At 38.4% G+C, this 18,275-nt stretch overlaps 1 protein-coding gene across 2 annotated transcripts in view; it reads left to right on the forward strand.

Annotated features, from left to right (window-relative positions):
• The window catches only part of GAK (cyclin G associated kinase), a 68,040-nt gene that overhangs the window by 4,387 nt on the left and 45,378 nt on the right, over window positions 1-18,275 (forward strand). For both annotated transcript variants that reach the window (XM_050328959.1, XM_050328960.1), the window contains exons 2-7: window positions 6,059-6,120; window positions 7,543-7,602; window positions 9,387-9,501; window positions 9,942-10,084; window positions 12,443-12,568; window positions 14,435-14,524. In XM_050328959.1, coding sequence (XP_050184916.1) covers window positions 6,059-6,120; window positions 7,543-7,602; window positions 9,387-9,501; window positions 9,942-10,084; window positions 12,443-12,568; window positions 14,435-14,524 — 596 coding nt within the window. The remainder of the gene's footprint in view (window positions 1-6,058; window positions 6,121-7,542; window positions 7,603-9,386; window positions 9,502-9,941; window positions 10,085-12,442; window positions 12,569-14,434; window positions 14,525-18,275) is intronic.

Consider the following 18,275-nt stretch of genomic DNA (forward strand, 5'->3'; position numbering starts at 1 on the left):
ACTAAAAGAAAGAGCGAGTTTACATGGATGTTGGTGGAATGCTTGCCAGCTCTTCAAATACCAGTTTTATCTCATGAAACACATTGACATTTTCATGCTGATGTATGTATGGGATAACTGGGAGAAGTTCTGGAAAACAGCTTTTCAGAGAGTACAAAGGTACCAGACAAAGCAGTGGAAGTTCTATTTTGTTTCAGCATCATTTTCCTTTAGACTCTGAATAAATTACAAGTTCATAATATGCTCAGAATACATTTTGTCTTGTTTTTGTTTAGGCATAATGGTATTTCCTTCTCACTACATTGTTACTTAGTTTAGAAAAGAACTTTAAGAATAGACATGTGTTCTTCTTACTCCTGTCTGTTGAGCTTAGGACTGTGACTTTCAGTATGTGCACCATCAAGTTGTCAAGGCTTTTTGATGTGGGTTAATATTGATACTAGTCCTTTATTCTTTTTTTAATAGAACATTTTCCTCTCAGTACAACAGTATATTGCAAATAAGCCAAAGTGGATCTTCTTTGTGATGTGTCACTTTGTCCAGTTGTGCTGCCATTACAAGGAAGTTCCATGTGCTTAGAGTAGATCCTCTGTATGCTGAAAAAAAGCCAGTGAAAGTCAGGATCCAGTTACACGGAAGGAAATTGCATGAAATCTCACTTTTTAAAATATATCTAGGTTAAAATAATACTTCTGGTTCCTCTCGAACTGTCTGTGTACACTTCACAACTTTCCAGTGCTTTTTCTTGCTTGTTTTGCATGTGAAGCTGAACAACTGAGGAAAAAAAATCAGGTGTTTGGCTGTGTGAAGAACAGGGAACAAGGAAGTTCTGTAGCACACATTTAACAGCCATTCTTCATGTGTAATGATTTCTTGTGCTTCCTTTGAGCAACAAGTGTTGACAAAAGAGCACACAAGAAGAGAAACATGATGACAAAAAAATGCATTATTCAAACTGTTTGATCTGAGTCTAAAACTTTTTCATCATAGTGAAAGAATTATTCCTTAGTCATAAAGGTAGCAATGAGCTGCAGAATTTTTATTATGAGTATTTTTTTTGAGTTTAAAAAAAGATGTCATGAATTGAAACCAGGTATCTGACTTACTATAAACTGCTTTCTGGCAAGGTGAAACTTGTGTCTGTCATTAAACTATTAAAAAAAAAACAAAAACAAAACTGCTTTAGATTTCAAACCTTTCTCAGTATTTTGAGTGTGAGCAGGCAGTATTGCAGTTGACAAAGCTTATAGGAACAATTTTATGGTCTCTGCAAGTACTGGTGGTAATGTAATTAAGTACTGATTTTTGGGTGTATTTAATTTGTAAATTCTGGCAGTAGAGACACAATGAATGCTTAATGGTCAAGTTTTTGTGAACATTGTTTTATTTGCTGACAGATGGGAAAAAAAGATGATGACTTCTAAAGAACAACTGAAGCATCTGACGTAGCAGCTTTCCAGTTACATTCCCTTTACTGTAGATGTAGAGGATGTTTTCAACATGCAGCAGAACAGTGCCATTTTTTTTAAGCCAGTGTTTCTTGGCTATAGCAGTTCCTCCCTGCAGAGGAGCTCTGAAAGTTTCAGGATATTCTACCTTTCTGCTTCTCAAGGTTGTGGTAAAATGTCCCAGTTGTTAGATGTGGTCCATCCTTCATTTTTGGAGCAGTTTCATCTTGTGATTAGGACTTTGCAATTGACACAAACGCATTACTGGGCTTCAGAAAACATGCTTCTGAATCAGTTGTTTGCAACAATAGCAGAATCTTTTCTGTTTTGATTAAGGATCCCGCTTGTATTCTGATAGAAAAGCTTTCAGGTGAGATGCACTGTAACTTTATAGTCCAGGCTAGAATTACGGTGTTTTGATCATGCTATAATTGAAACATAAGCTTACTCAAAATTGATATGGAAATAAATTTGGTCAGCATTTGGGAGGGGCGGGGACAAGTCATGTGATGTAGTTACAAACAGGAAGCTGTTCGCACCCTCCCTTGCTCGTGGCTGCTAAAATGTGTAATGAAACAGTGTGTTACAGTAGCAAACAGTTTTGTGTTGAGGTTCATGTCCCTGCCAAGGAGGTAACTGTTATTTCACTGAAATGGCTGGTCTGGGAAAAAAAAAATATCCATGGAGATGTGAAAAACAGGGACAGGATAGAAAAGAACAGTTTAAAATCCAATTGGATTAATAGTGCGGTGAAATTATTCAATATTATGTGATGCCTAGGTCTAACTTGAGGGACAAGCCAAATCTCCTGGTTGGAAAAGAAAGGGTGTTCTAATCTTTGTAAGACAGTGAAGAAGTGCTGACAGGAACAGTGCCCCTGGGCTGTGGTGATGTAAGGATGAGCACAGATTGCTCACTATGAAAGGAAATGAGATAGAGCTAGTTCCTGATGCAAAGGACTGTCAGTGTGGGCCAGGAAGGCGAGTTTGGTAAGTTTTGTGTTCTTGTGTTACCTTGTTACTCCTGGTTTGCTGGGGAGCAAGACTGCTTCCAGGACTGACTGTAGTACTCTGGCTACACTGTTTCCATGGCGTGGTGTGATGCTCTGTAGCGAACCTTTCTGTGTAAGCTTGTGTTTACAGAAAAAGAAAAAAACCCGCCAGTTTTCCTTTGCCACAATTTCTGTGGCAGAAAATAATAATCTGAGACCATTTTTGAGAGCTGGGGCTGTGTTCTGAGAATGGGGCTCAGAAATGCTTCAGCAGGGCAAAACCTGTCTCTTAGGGCAAGAGCTGGAATGGGTGGGTACGTGTATACACTAGTGACCTGTATGGGGAAATACTAAGATATAGAAAACTTCAGAAAACTGTATTAGAAACACCTACAGATGTTTTTCATCAACGGAAAAAAAATGAGTGAAAACACCCCAAGTATAATTACGTTCTTTATACACCTCTAGCAGTTCTGCTGTTAACTTTCACTTTATGATTTGCCTCACCTGTCTACTATAGAGGTGTTTGTTTGTACAGCTGTGTTGAAAGTGCTTCCCCTCCCCCCACCTTTTTTCCTGCATTTTTGCACAAAATGATTCAGTGCAATGCTGTGCCAGAATTAACATTTATGTTTTGCAGTGAGTATTGAAATTTAACTACCAGTATGTTTTGAAGTAGTCATGAAGCTGAATATAAAATTTTAGATTCCTAACTAGCAATGAAGAGGACTAAAATTAGGTTTTTGGTTGGAAATGAGATTAATTTAAATGTAAAAGAATAACTTAATCCTCAGAAGCACTTCTAAATTGGTTGTAGCATTGTGATTCTGGGGGTAAAAAAAAATAGACTTCTGCATCAAGAAGTGAACTTGAGTTGTTTTTATAAATGTGATTGAATTTCAGGCATGAATTTCAAGATTATTTTCTGATTGAAGGAGAAAAATGTGGGGCATCTGTGAATGTGTCTAGAGTTTTGGGAGGATTGTGTGATGATTTGAAATACAAAAATTTGAAATACAACTTTTTTGAAGACTACATTAATGTTTTTAGTCAGGTCAACAAATTCCTCCTTTTACTCCTTCATACTTATTGTCAACAGGATTAAGCTTAGTGATATTGTGCAACTTGGTCTATGCTGTGTGCATTTCTTACACTGGAGGAAGAGCTTTTAGGAAAGCTTATCACACCAGGTAAAGTAGTTGGAAAGGTAGCAGTGTTTCTAGGGGCCTTCTTAAGAATTTGGATCACTTTAGTTGTTCATCGGATATGCTTGAAAATGGTGGACTGAGTTGGCTGTGAGTTAATTCTGATTCCTAGGTGCTTTCCACCTGTCTTATTTCCAAGAGGACATCTGGTGCATTTGTATGGAGCATGGTTATGTTTTGGGGTGCATGTATGTAGGTCTGTGGATGCTTGTGTGTTTATAGACGTACTAGGAAGGTGCGTGCTTGAAATGCAGAGTAGACTTGCCCTGTTCCAGCCTTTGTGGAATCCTTGACAGTGTACACAGCTGAGCTGAGCTTGCTGAACAACCTTTCTGGGGTTCCTCTGCCGCCATTTAGCCCTTGAATGCCTTCCAGAAAGCTAACTATGAAGTAATTTTGTGTTAGAAATTCATGCTGACCTGAAGGCTCTAATTTTTGTATATTTAAGCATATAGTTTCAAGATGCCGCTTGCAGAGTTATTAGAATAAAATAACTGAAATGTTTATTAGCATGAATGTAAAGGCTTCTCTTCTGCAGGGCCAGCAGTACTTTGACTGTGTAGCAGGTCTGTGGGATCTGTGTGGGATGAAGACACAGAGACAGTAGCTCTGTGGTGAACTGACTCGTGTACACTCGTGCAGGGGCTTGCAACTCACTGGGACAGCAAACTGAAACCTGGGGAATGCCTCTGGGTGGGAATAAGGAGCAAAGTTTCTTCAGGTAATGCTCTGAGATGCTGGTAACAGTGAACTTTATTCTGCTTCCAGCCCCTGTCCCATCCATGCCCAAAATGCTGGTTGGAATTGCTGGTCAGAAAGTTTGGACTAGAGGCTTTGGAAAAGTTAGGGGAACTTCCTAATGTGGGAGGTGCCAAACCTGATGTTGCAGAATGAGTCATGGTAAATGGATAAGCACAATGCACTTGTGGGTAATGTATGACACTACTGAACTGCAACCCCAAAAGCAAAGACAGTATCCAGGAGCCTGTCATTTATTTGTTTCGCGCTGTGGATGCTCCTGGGATGTTAAGGAAATATATGGGCAGAACCAATCAGGAGTCCTGGAGAACACTGGCCATGGTCAATGGCCATGTAAAATTTTTGTGATTACTACTTGGAAGGACTTGTGTTTGATTAAATGGCACAAGAAAATACTGTGTTCACTTCAGCTTCGTGTTAATATTTCTCATCTACAGAGAAGGTATGGGGTGCTAATGTGACTGTACTGATTTCTGCGTCTTTTTGAAAAAGTGCCTTTTGAGCTCGTTTCTTCTCTGTGGTGGTTGATTGTTGTCCTATTCTCTCTCTTTTTGACTGGTAAAATTCTGTAGTTCTCCTGGCGTCTCCTGTGCTTGTTCTCCAAATTGTTCCTAGAGGGAGAACATTGCTATATAGTTCAGTGAAAACAGATTTTGTACTAGAGGAGTAGAAAGGAAAATAATTGAAGTTTGTCACTTTGGCTTTTACTCTACTAAAGATACTCTGTTGTAGACAGGATACTGTTGACGTAACCACAAGGATGATGTTCCCAGAAGAAATGGAAGTGATCCACTCAAGTTTTAAAAATGGATTAGAATTGTATAAGGATGTTCTTTTGACAGAGTTAGATTAACATGGGTGGCCAATGAGGAAACTTTGCAGACCTGTAGCTCTTTCTCAGTGTTTCCCTCTGCAGAAGTTTGGGCAGAGTTCTTGAGCAAAGTGGAAGTGTTTGAGAAAATAAATGCTTTGACAAAAGGAGTTGGAAGGAAAATAATGTTGTATGGAATAACAAATTGCAATTTAGTAACAATATCATCCTCACTGGAAATTTGTGCTTCAGTGCTTGAAAACGCTTTCTGTTTTTAACACAAAGCCTTAAACATGACAATTACCTTAAAAGCAGGAGTTGTGTATTAACATTTTATCTCCCTTGGTTATTACTGGTTTGTGGTGTTTTTTGTTTTTGTTGTTGTTGTTTTTGTGTGTGTTTTTTGTTTGTTTGTTTGTGTTTTGTTTTGTTTTGTTGTTGTTGTTTTGTTTTTGTTTTTGTTTTTTTTTTTATAGGAAGCCTAAGAGTGTAATACCAAGAAGTTTAATTGAAGTCATTGGGTAATACTGTCTGTACTGAGTCTTGGTTTTACAAGGACCTTTGAAAAAAAAAGTTGCTTCCTAGGAAATCTGCATATGCAGACTTAAAAAGACGTGGGAAGCTAACAAAGACAATGTGCTGTTGGTGTATGTAAAAGAAAGGAATGAAATATTTTAAATCTTGGATGTAGGTAACCAGCACTCCTGGCAAGCCGCTGAAAAATATGTGTCCTTGTTACATTTCTAAAAATATATAAATTCATGTATTAATTCTGTTAGACTATGAAGAGTAATGTACCTGAATTCTGAAATTAAAACTGACTAAATGTACCTTCTTCTTGCAGGGGGTTTTGCTTTTGTCTATGAAGCTCAAGATCTTGGAAGTGGCAAAGATTATGCTTTAAAGGTAATATTAACTTGCTTCACTGCAGGTTTATAAGGTCTCTGTTTTTAGCTTGATGCTTTAGTGTGACAGTTGTTTAGTGGCATACATCAAGGAATAATTAATTTTGAGAAATCTGAAATAATTGTGGTGTTTGTAGCATGCTGTTTAGAATGGTAATTTCTCTTAGGAACCTACACTTTATACTTAGATGGCAAAACATGGGAATTCATCTGTTAGGTGCTGCTGCTGCTTGTGTCTTCATTTGGTCCAGAAATGCATGACCTTGTCCCAGGCATTTTGTTGCATGGGCAAAAAGAATATTTCCTAGTTACCTGGAGTGGAGTACAGGAATACTTTTTGCTTCTCAGGACCAGATTTAGCCTACCTTTGTACTTTCAGAGTCAGTTTTCTGAGTGTTAAAAATAGTACTCCACACTTTGAGTCATTGATTAAACACTCAGCCTAGTACTTTTAAGGGACACTTCTCTGGATACTTGTTTTCTAAAGGCTTATAATAAACAGCTGTAAACAACTGAAATATTGAGGTATTTTGAAAAGGGGAATAAAGTGAAGTCATTTACTTAGTCGTATTTTGCTGAAAAATAAATCATGTCAGTTATGTTCACCACAAAAAAGGCTTCACTTTTGGGGTATTTTGTGGATGTATCAGTATGCAGACCTCTCCTGGGGAGAGAGTGAAAAGGATGGCAGTATGAGGTGTTGAAGAGGTAAGATGGCATTATGCCATCAGTAATTACTTGCCTGATTTTTATCATTTCATACCACATCCTACAATAACAAAACATGTGACCAAACCTGTGTACTATATATGTTCAAAGTGTCTTCCAAAAGTAGCCCCATTAAAAAATAACAGATAAAAGGTGAACTATTACTGTACTTCCTCTGTTCTGTGAAACTTGCACTTTTGTAGCAAATGCTCAGGCTGATTATAGCCCAATGTTGATTCCAAATCCAAATGATTTTAGTAAGAATAATGCTTTACTTTACTGCTGATTAGTCAAGAACCATTGAAAAAGCTGGGCTGCATAATTGGAAGGAGTTTTGTGTAGAGTGGGTTGAAGGTTGTTACTGAAGATTTCAGGCAGAAGATGAATCTTTCCTCGTTAGTCCACAATGCTGTAGCCAGGAGACTTTAGTGTTTTTTGACAACAGAGAACTGTCAGAGCAGTTACTTTTAAAAGTGTCAGAAGTTACAACTGCTCAATCATCACCAAACCTGAATAGTGCAGGAATACTGGGTGTTATTTATGGCAGGATGTCAAAATGTACAATAAGCCAGCTTTGTTTACTTCCCAATTACAATGCCTTAGGCTTTTGATTACAGCTTATCCTTTGTATTCTGTGGAAAAAAAAAAAATCTAGGCACTGTTATTCTGTACGTTTTAGTAACTGTATCTTCTCAATTATTCTGTTTTTTGACAGCGATTGTTGTCTAATGAAGAAGAAAAGAACAAAGCCATCATTCAGGAAGTTTGTTTTATGGTATCCTTTTCTCTAACATTGCCTGATATTAGACATTTCTGAGGAAAAAAAAGTAAAGACTGTACAGATTCTGTTCGTTCCATGCCCTAAGTGGGCTGACATTCTGAGGGAGGCTTGGTTCATGGTTTATTTTGAAACAAGGTAAGTTCTTCCAAAATTACTGCAATATAACACGTGCAGAAAATTTTTGTAGTTGTTGTAGACTTTGCCATGTACTTCTAGCAAGAAGTGAAATTCCTACTTGGGCTTTCTTGCAGTCCAGTGAATGAGGCCAAGAGACTCTTTGACTGTTCGGATGATACTTAAGTGGAATTCCCTCTTGTTCACTGCATTTATTGCTCTTTGCTTTTAGTGTCTATTAATTTGAATGCATCTGGCTTTAATGCTGAGTATTAAGGAAGGAATTTCAGTAGACTACATGCATCAGAAACAAGAAGCAGACATTTTTCAGTGTTGTTGCTGTCCATTTTGTCTTCAATGATGTTAGACAGTAGGGAGTATAATGTAATCTCAGAGAGTTTTCAATCCTCGACTTTGGTAAATTCAGTGTTTACTCCCCAGCATCGCCTATTAGACCCTCAGTTTGTTTCATGAGTCACTGAGTAGCTGTGGTATGCTGATGTGTTCCCCTCTAAGTATTCAGCTTCGTTTTGAATTACCAGGCAAGCCCACTGATCTTAAGCTATTCAAACATTTCTTTTTATAATTGCTGATGTGTTTGGCAGAATCTTACCCTAAACACCATTTACTAGAAATACACTTGCAAGAATGGACTACCACAGCATCATATATTTTCTAACTACTCTTTGTCTTGCCAAGAGCAAAGAACTGCATGTTTTTTGGATGTTTTTCACATCTCAGAGTCACTAAAGTGTATGCACAACATGAGCAAGGATTAATTGCTGCTAACTTTCCAAGATAAAACTGTGAAATGGAAATAATTCCAGCAGCTCTGAATAGAAGGTTGTGAAGAGATGCATAAGGTTGGACTTAACTCTAATTTGGTGGATCCAGCTTGCCCATTTTTAGTAGCTTTGTTGCACTTACAACATTTTTGCTCTTTTCTCTTCCGACTCGGTGAATGCATCTTGTCAATAGTGTGTGCTTGTCTCACAGGCGTGAGTCAGTGTATGAGCAGGGTGATGCACAGACAAGCATAGCGTGACTTTCACTGTCAGGAACTGGGACCACTTACATGGTACTTGCCTTTACAAAGTTCAAAAATGATACCTTGAATTTTTGAACTGGAAGTGAAGCGTGACAACGGTTTTACCGTGAAGAATTGTTACTGATGATGAGAGGATAAGTTCCATGCTCTTTTAGACCTCTGCTTCTTTTGAACTTTGCTTTAGGTACTTAAAACTGAAACACAGCATACTTAATACTTGCTTTGGAAAGATAGGTGAGGAGACAATAGCCCTTTCTTCTTGATCAACCATCTAGAGAAGCAACTGATAATTAGCAGGTTTCTTTGCTACTTCTATAATATTTTGCAGTCATTGTCAAAGACAAAAAGAAGTAGCTAGACCTATTATGAAGTCCAATTTCCTCAGAGCCTTAATCACAAGGATTTTTAAACATTTTATTTTGACTTTTTGTTACATTAGCTTGGGTGATTTTCTCAGTTTTTTTACGGCTGAGGCATGGATTTCCTTGTTTTACTTAGTACATTAATTGCAGCTGTTATGCTTTCTGTGGCTTTAAGCTAGCATTTCAAGTGAACTGCTGGATGCAGCAGTATCAATAAACTTGTCAGTCATTTTCCTTAAACATGTTACCTCCAGAAAAAACTTTCAGGTCATCCCAACATTGTCCAGTTCTGCTCTGCAGCATCTATAGGAAAAGAAGAATCAGACACAGGGCAGGGAGAGTTTCTTCTGCTTACAGAGCTGTGTAAAGGTAAATTTTATTTCTTTTCCCAGCAATGCACATTGCTTCTGGCAGCTGTTTTGCACAGGTTGCTTCATAACTTAGAAGCTGTGAAAGCCTCTTGAAGGTAGCATGGTTCAGTGAAGCTAGAGTTAAACCTTAGCTCTTTCAGGATAAAGATCATGGTGTTTTTAGACTATAGTTCAACCTTGTCTTAAATATGAGGTAATTATTAAGTTTTTTGTGTTTGAGACTAGTCAGAGAAAAAAAGAGGAGGAGTAGTTCCTTAGAGCACTATTTCTTTTGTCCCTGCAGTCAGTGTGGATTTGCCATTTTCAGAATATCTATTTAGTGGAAGTCAAGACTGTAAATCTTTCTTGACAAGTGGAGCGTTTGTCGTATTTGTGCCAAGCTTTCAGAATTTGCAGTGTTCTCTCTGTGTTTATGTGAATTTCTCTGATCTCCTGCAGGACAGCTGGTGGAATTCTTAAAGAAAGCAGAATCCAAAGGACCTATCTCCTGTGACACGGTTTTGAAGATCTTCTACCAGACCTGCAGAGCAGTGCAGCACATGCATAAGCAGAAACCTCCTATTATCCATAGAGATTTAAAGGTGTGTTACAATGTTCAAAAAAAGGCTGAATTTTGTATTTTTGAAGAGGTGGGGTTCACCTCTTCATGTTCCTGAAGCAGTGTCTGAATTTCACACGTGTCGATGTGATTTCAGCTGAACATAAGAAAAGGAAAATCTATTCCTCCTTAAGTAAGCATGTACTCAATCACTTTAGGGAAAGGAAAATGAAACCACTTTTTAAAAGTAAACGTGTGTTAAGTGCTTTTAACATTGTTGAAAGGTTTGTTAGACACTAGTATAGCCCATTAACAAGAACATAGATTTTTTTATGATAAAGCTTTTTTTCTTTTCCTTTTTTTTTCTCTGGTACCACTGAAGAGAGTTCTACGTCGTTTCAAAGACATGTTAACCAAGTCTGGATTGAACTTTCTTGGTGTTACTTTTTAGAATAAAATCTTGTATTCGTCACTGAAATTTCCATACCAGTCCCTACTTGTAGAAAAGAGGCATTTCTTTTCTTAAAAGAAGAGGTAAAAAAACTGCTTACAAATAAATATGCAATTTCTCTCATAGCCAACACCATAGAAGTAACTGTAGTTCAATAACTGTTTTTTCTTAAGTAATGTAAGCCCCAGGCAGAGATAAAACACGGAAAAAGGCAGGAATTTGGAATTGTTGGTTTCACATTTACAGGGGCTGTAAAGCAAGATGATAATTGTGTGGCAGCAGTCAGAGAGGCCTTACTGCAGTCAGGAGCCAAACAGAGGTCTTTTAACTGTGCCACCCTTTCCAGAAGGCTGAATTAAGGCCAGCTCTGTAGAAAACCATAGGTCAGAGTTTTGAGCTGACCTCAAATGTGTACTTTTGGGGGAGGGGTGGGGTAGGGTGGAGTTCTAACAGATTTCTCTCAATTAGTTTGACTAAAAATATGAGGTTTCATGAACTTCTATAGTGCAGCTTAAAAACAAGTTTACCTTTCTGCTGGTGGCCTTTTCTGTCTTCCTGTGGTTTCCTTCTCGCGCATTTCAGTGCGGTCCATTCTTTGTTCCTGAGATCTTTGGACAAGACTTGCACTTAAAATGCATGTGTTCACCACTGAAAGAACCTAGCTCGTTACTGAGCTATAAAAATTCAAAGCTAGTTAGAGAGTGATTTGTAAAATATCAATTCTCTTCTGAAACTTTAATTGTCTGAATTTCATCTGTTCAGGATTTGTCATGTAGTGCACAACTAGTCTGCAAAACACAAGTCATAGAACCTGTTAAACTCTCAATAATCAGCTGGAATGCTTTGTTATTAGCAGCCTTTATCAAAGCACAAAACCCAGAACATACCTGCATAGAGGCTTGATCTCTGGTCATAATGTGACCATTTTTATTGTATAAATTTAATTTGATGTTGAATGCCAACCCTTCTTGTTGTACATAGAGGTAAGCAAAGGTAATCCAACAGAGAAGGGAATTCAGTTTGCTTATTGAGATTGATGCTCTAACCACGTCATTAACATTGCTTGTGTCTTCCTGCAGGGCAGTCAAAATTCATTTTATGATGGAAGAAGTTGGAAGGGACATGTGTAAGGAGAGCTGATAGGATGTTCTGTAAACTGAAGTTAGTCTGGAGATGATTTGGCTTCAAAGGGAAAGGGAAGACAAACTTAGTTATGTGAAGTGTGGAGTTCTAATATTACAATATGCCTCTTAACTTTTACACCTTTTCCCAACTTTGCCCAGAGATACACATTTTATTTTTCATCCCTTTTATGATTGACTCCACAGTACTTACTTACTTTTAACCTTACCTTAAGTTTCTTCCCCATTTCACTTAACAATATGGGAAAGTTGGAATTTATGAAGTAGAAAAAGGCAGGGATGATGATGAACTATTCAGGCAGCACGTGGTCCACAAATAGCTGGTTTCTGTCTCTGCAGAGGGTCATGGCTGCCTCTTTCTGGGTGTTTCCTAACAGACTGCTTCTCTACTCTCTTCCTTTTTTGTGTCTAGTCCTAACCTCCACTCCACTGCAGACAAGCTAAGTGTTTAGTTTTAGGAATGAAAACATTTAGATTCCAAGACATTGCTTCTACAGGTGTTCCTCTGAAAAACTGACTTTTTCTTAGGCTCTAAGGAAATCTGTGTTTTTTTTTTTTTTTTTTTTTTTCCTGGGGTTTATTTCTCGTTCTCTTTAATGTTTCCTGCTCATGGTATGTTTGCTTCCTTTTGAAAGTTGGCTATATTGCTATAAAACTACAGTACTGTCTGAAATCTCTGCTCCTGTAAACAACTTTTGACCTAAAGTGAGTAGTTTTTATTTATACAAGTAAGCTGATGTGTAAAAGCACATGTGTTAGTGTACAGAAAGAAAACATCTTTAATCTATTATCCTATCTCTTTTTGAAGGTGGAAAACTTGCTGATTAGTAACCAAGGGACAATTAAACTTTGTGACTTTGGTAGTGCTACAACTATAGCTTACTATCCTGACTACAACTGGTCTGCACAGAAGAGATCGCTGGTTGAAGAAGAGGTGAGATATTTTAATGGGATTAATCTTAATATCAGCAGTGTATTAAGTGTTAGTATTAATCTGATATTGATTCACAGGACTTCTGAAGATTGTTTCACTTGTGGTATTATTTATAGAGTTTTGGTTTTGTATGTTTGTTGCCGGAGTTGAAACACTCTCTACAGTTGCAGTCACAGCTTGTGTTTTGTAGCTGCATATACAAGCACTGCTTCAACATGGTCTGTGTCCATTCTGCAGTGTGGTGTGAAGAGAAGTCATTACCAAGGCTTCTTGCAATCACATTCCTGACCAGAAGTCAGAAATTGGTTGTGCCTGAGTGACTCTCACCTTTCCATCTGTTTTTCTCAGTTGAATGATACGTAAAGAAGTGGCATGTCTCCTCAGCATAATATGAATAGGGAGTATTGCAGTGCCTCGAGGGCTGCATTTGTGCTGAGTTGAGAGTAATGCTGGTAAATCTAATGTAATACATCAACAGGAGAAATACAGTGACACTTCAAATTCATGTATGCAACTTCTGATATTGTGAGTCCTGTGAACTCCTCTGTTTTGGAATCTGGCATCCCTGGAGAACAATCTGCTGGTTTCTGGAGAAATGATGAGGTTGTACCACTGTCTGCTATAGTCAATGCAAAAAGAATGTAGAAAAATTCTCTTCAGGGATCCATAACTTAACTGGTTGGATGTGTTTGCACTGTCTGTGAGATGAAACAATGAGATATACACACAGCAGTGTGAATTCACTTCTTTGTTTATTGTTGATTTTTGGAGTTGGCGTCCTTATCCCTTTTTGCCTCAAGTAGAATAGTCTCTTCATGTGCTTTGCAGTTTGAAAGGACTGTTGTGACAATAGTTCACTACTACTGTCTTTATCTGACCTTATATCCAAGCTGTTGTGACTATTTCAGGATTCAGTTGGTGTCTTTTGCCTTGACAAGTATTTTGCAGAATATGCCAAAATGAAAGGGATCCACAAGGATCAAGTCCAACTCCTGGCCCTGCACAGGACCATCCCCAAGAGTCACACCATGTGCCTGAGAGTATCTTTCAAACTCTTCTTGAACACTGTCAGGCTTGGTGCTGTGACCACTGCCCTGGGGAGCCTGTTCAGTGCCCAACCACTCTCTGGGGAAAGAACCTTTCTCTAAAATCCAACCTAAATCTTCCCTGACAACTTCAGGCCATTCTCTTAGATCCTGTCCCTGATCACCACAGAGCAGAGATCACCTCCTCTTCCCCTCACAAGGAAGTTGTAACTGCAATGAGGTTTCCCCTCAGCCTCCTCTTCTCCAGTTGAACAGACCAAGTGCCCTCAGACACTCCTCACACGGCTTCCCCTCAAGGCCCTTCACCATCTTCATGGCTCTCCTTTGGACACTCTGTAACAGCTTCATATCTTTCTTACATTGTGATGCCCCAAACTGCACACAATATTCAAGGTGAGGCTGCCCCAGGTCAGAGCAGAGCAGGACAGTCCCCTCCCTGGACCAGCTGGCGATGCTTTCCCTGATGCCCCCCAGTACAGGGTTGGCCCTCCTGGCTGCCAGGGCACTGCTGACTCACATTCAACCTGCCATCCACCAGGACCCCCAGGACCCTTTCCATGGCACTGCTTTCCAGCATCTCATTCCCCAGTCTGTACAAACATCTGGGGTTGCCCCATCCCAGGTGCAGAATTTGGCACTTCCCCTCGTGGAGTTTCATATGGTTGGTGATTGCCCAGTCCTCTAATTTGTCAAGGTCTTTCTGAAATTAATTTTCAAAGTGAGAATCCTATCCGTTTTACACGGAGAGCTGTTTCCTTGGTTATATGCTGTTGGAGCTTATTATTTAAGATTCTGTTTCAATAAATTCTGTCTTCTGCAGATCACAAGGAATACAACGCCAATGTACAGGACACCAGAAATGATAGACTTGTATTCAAATTTTCCAATTGGTGAAAAACAGGACATTTGGGTAAGAACTTTTTCTCTTGCTGTGTCATAGCTGCTTATGTCACAGTGGAACTGGTTTTGCAGGCTTGTCATTAGTTTCTTGATTAAATAAATAAAAGGACCAAAATAAATGTTGTAGAAGTGTGTTATATCAAAACAAACTTACATAGTGTGGACTCTGTATCTAAACATTAAAAGAACAAGATGTAGTATTCAAGGTTTTCTCACAGATCTAACCTGACTTCCACTGTGAGAGGCAATGCTGAGCTTCTTTAGTATTCGTTAGAACTGTTGCCTAGTTGGAGCTTGCAACCAGAAACCCGTAGTACTTAAGAGTCCTCAGATTCAAATTCTGCCTTTTGTGCTGTGCCATGCATGTAATCCTGGGACAGCCTATTGGCAAGTTCAAAATGGTTGTGTCTAGGTATTGCATCTAGGTAAAATACTGACAGATAGCGAGGATGAGAACTATGCAGAGATCATTCATGCTTTGCATAAGATATGTGATAAACTGTTAACATTCACTGAAAAATTTGTAGCCAGAATTAAAGGTAACTGTTAAATCCTCAGTTGTACCTTTTCCAGTTGCATAATACTGCAGCACTAAGGTGCTCCCCAGTGAGATGGTACTTAGGGATTTAGTTTATTGGATGTTTTTTATGGAGGCAGATGTTCAGTTGTTCAGTTGTTACCTGTGTTTGCAGTATGTCAAAAGACAAACTGAGAAAATGTAGTACTGGTGCTTTCATAACTTCATTCAGTTTCTTGAATTAGTTACAAGACATTGAGGAAACTCTTATTCAGCTTCTACAGCGGTTGGTGATTTTCTTGTGGCATGTGAAGAAACACCAAGCCAAATACATTTTTCTGACCATTTGGTCACTTCACATGCATGAAAAACTGGCAGTCTGAGACAGGATTACGTTCAGTTAAACAAAAAGCTAGAAACTTACCTAAAAAACAGCCTCACTGAAAAGGGCAATTGCAATTTGTTTTTTTTTGACTAGAATAATTCTGTATCTGTTAGTATTAATATGGTGATTGTCTCTCTTGGTTTTTTTGGAAGATGTATTTCGTTTACCATGCCTTCGTTGGAACATGTTCTGTGTTTTCTCTTTATGCTTTGGTTTCAGTGAAAGTATGCAAAGTATTTGGCATTAGAATATGGCCCTGTCTCAGGAAGCATAAATGATTTGTAGTTTGTGGTTAGGATAAACAAATCAGTTTTCCAAAGAAAGCAAGTGAATAACGCTCATGACTGAAGTCTATGTGCTTGTCACTGTGTGATCTCGAACTCTTGAAGGAGGTAATGTCTTCCTTAGAACAGCAACACAGATGAAAGATAGTTACCAACCACATTGACTTCACAATGGGAGTGTGATTAGTTATTGATTATAAGACCAGAGCTTCTTTAGACTTGGCCAACTGCTTTCTCTGTATTTCCTACCTAAGTTTAGAGGTCTTCAGAAAATAAACACTAAATCCAGATACCTTTAGTTACATATTTTCAAAACTAGTGTGATTTCCTGAACTGAAATTCAACTCAAGTAACAGGTTTTACATTGTCATGAAGATTTTTCTCCATTGAAACGGTCCTTTGGCTTGGAAGGCTCTTCATACCCACTCACTCTTGAAGATTTCTGAAAAAGCAAAATAGCTTTGGAAATGTTTGTTAAGAAGCAAAATTTCAAAGTTGGGTTCTTGTACTGATATCTAGTAAAAAAGCCTTGTAGTCAGTGTAAGACATCTTGCACGTTTTAATTCTATGTGATCTGAACAATCCCTTTAGAATTCATGTAGGTTAATTCAACTCAGAAAGTATTTTGGTGTCATACCTGTGTCATCCTGCGTCTGTACTGTAGAACTTTTAAAGTGTGCTACTTGTTGCCTGAAGCTGGTGAGGGGAAAAATAACAGTATTTTCATTTGTTCCAAACAAATCAACCATCTAAAAGCCCCACTGTTTTTAAGGAAAGCTTTAAAAAAGCTACTGATAAAGGCCCAATATCAGGTCAAAAGTTATTGCCAGTTATTTTTGGTCACTTTGTGATGCTGCTTTTTTGCCTTTTGGTATGTGAGTGCTCAGACTGACCCAGGCAACTTTTCTGGAGGGACTATGCAGCTTTGGGACAGCATCGTGGGGAAGTGAGCCCTTCTGTTAAGTGCACCAGTGCTGATGCTGTGTGGATGGTGGCTGCAACTGAAGCTGCCTTTTAGCCAAATTGAATGGCAGTTGGTGGTTAAAATATCCAAAATCTATCACAGTTACAATCCTAAGTTACAGATAACAGAGAGGAAATGAAAAACATTCTCTAGCAGTTAAAGCAAAGATCAAATCTTAGGGGCCTCTACGTTTCCTGTGTGTAGAGGAAACCAGCACCAGCTGATGGCCTTTTCTCCCCTCCTGCCTTCTGATGTGCAGGGTATTCTTGGACTACACAGGGAGTAGTTTCATTCCGGAATGATGATCTGCCTTCCTTCTTTGCAAACAGGTGTTTCTTTGGGTTAGTAGATGGTACTTCCTGTATTCCCTTTCTGGATTAATTAGTGTATACTTTGTGATGCCTCAGTGTATACATTAGAGAGCTTTTTTTTTCAGCACACTGACAAAAATGTGCAAGAATATATATAAGTAACGTATGTACTCTGTTTCTGGCCCTGGACTGAGAGACTCAGTGTGTGTCTTGGAGTAACTAAATCTCAAACCTTTGATACTCCAGTAACTTCAGATGTTTGAAGCTGTTCTTGGGATAAATTGACAGCCAAGGACAGTTGGAGATGGTGCACACAGAGGACAGGAGAGAGTGAGCAGTTCTCTTAGGTAACATCTTCACTGGCTTGTTTTATTTGTGGGGGCTACTGTAAAGGCCCATGTGCTTAAACAACCAAACTAGCGTTCAGAAGAAACTCTGAAGAGGAGTTTTCCAAACTATTGTGCAAACAGTTGCTTGGAGGTATTGGATGTTTAATTATCAAACTTTTATAGGTGAGAATGGAACATGTTTCTATTACAATAGTGTAACTGCAAGTGTATTTAATAACTTATTTGAAAGAATTTATGTCAGCTTTGATTTACTTCAGTAACAAATGCAGTTATCCCAGCTAATTCATAACACCTGCATTATTCAGAGATGAGAATTCAAAACTGAATTCTACCTGTGTAGGTTGTTCCCTTTCTGAGTTGCACAAGTCTCAAACTGGATATACATGGAGGAACTTCAGAGTTCCCGGAATGTGATAGTCCTGTTGTGGTGGTTTTTCTTTTTTTTTCCTTTTTTTTTTTTCTTTTTTTTTTCTTTTTTTTTTTTTATGTGTGTGTGGGGTTTTTGTGTTTGTTATTTGATTTGATTTTCTTTGTTTTCTTTGTGTGTGTGTGGTTTTGTTTGTTTGTTTTTGTGGGTTTGGTTGTTTTTTTATTTTTGAGTCTTGAATGAACTTGTCCAAAAATGATCTTTAAATTTTATTTGTTACAGGAGTTGAATAGTCATCTCACTGTATGGAATAAAGGAACTGTCATTTTGGGCTTCTTTTTTTCAAACCTTTACCAAAGATGCATTTTAGGGATGCTGTTTTGTCTCCCTAATGTCATTTAAACAAATTGCTTGACACTTAAATGCTCCCCTAGCTGTTGTACTGCATAACAGCATGTATCTGAGTTAAAAATAAAAAAGACCAAATTCTACCCTCATTAGGTGTCTGCTTTCAGCACAAGATGAAGATATGAAATAAAACTTCTGAACTTTTTTGTAAGAGAAGTCTTGTTCTTGAACATGT

Source organism: Myiozetetes cayanensis, unplaced genomic scaffold, assembly GCF_022539395.1.
Source record: "Myiozetetes cayanensis isolate MyiCay16 unplaced genomic scaffold, myiCay2020 scf4, whole genome shotgun sequence".
NCBI lineage: Eukaryota > Metazoa > Chordata > Aves > Passeriformes > Tyrannidae > Myiozetetes > Myiozetetes cayanensis.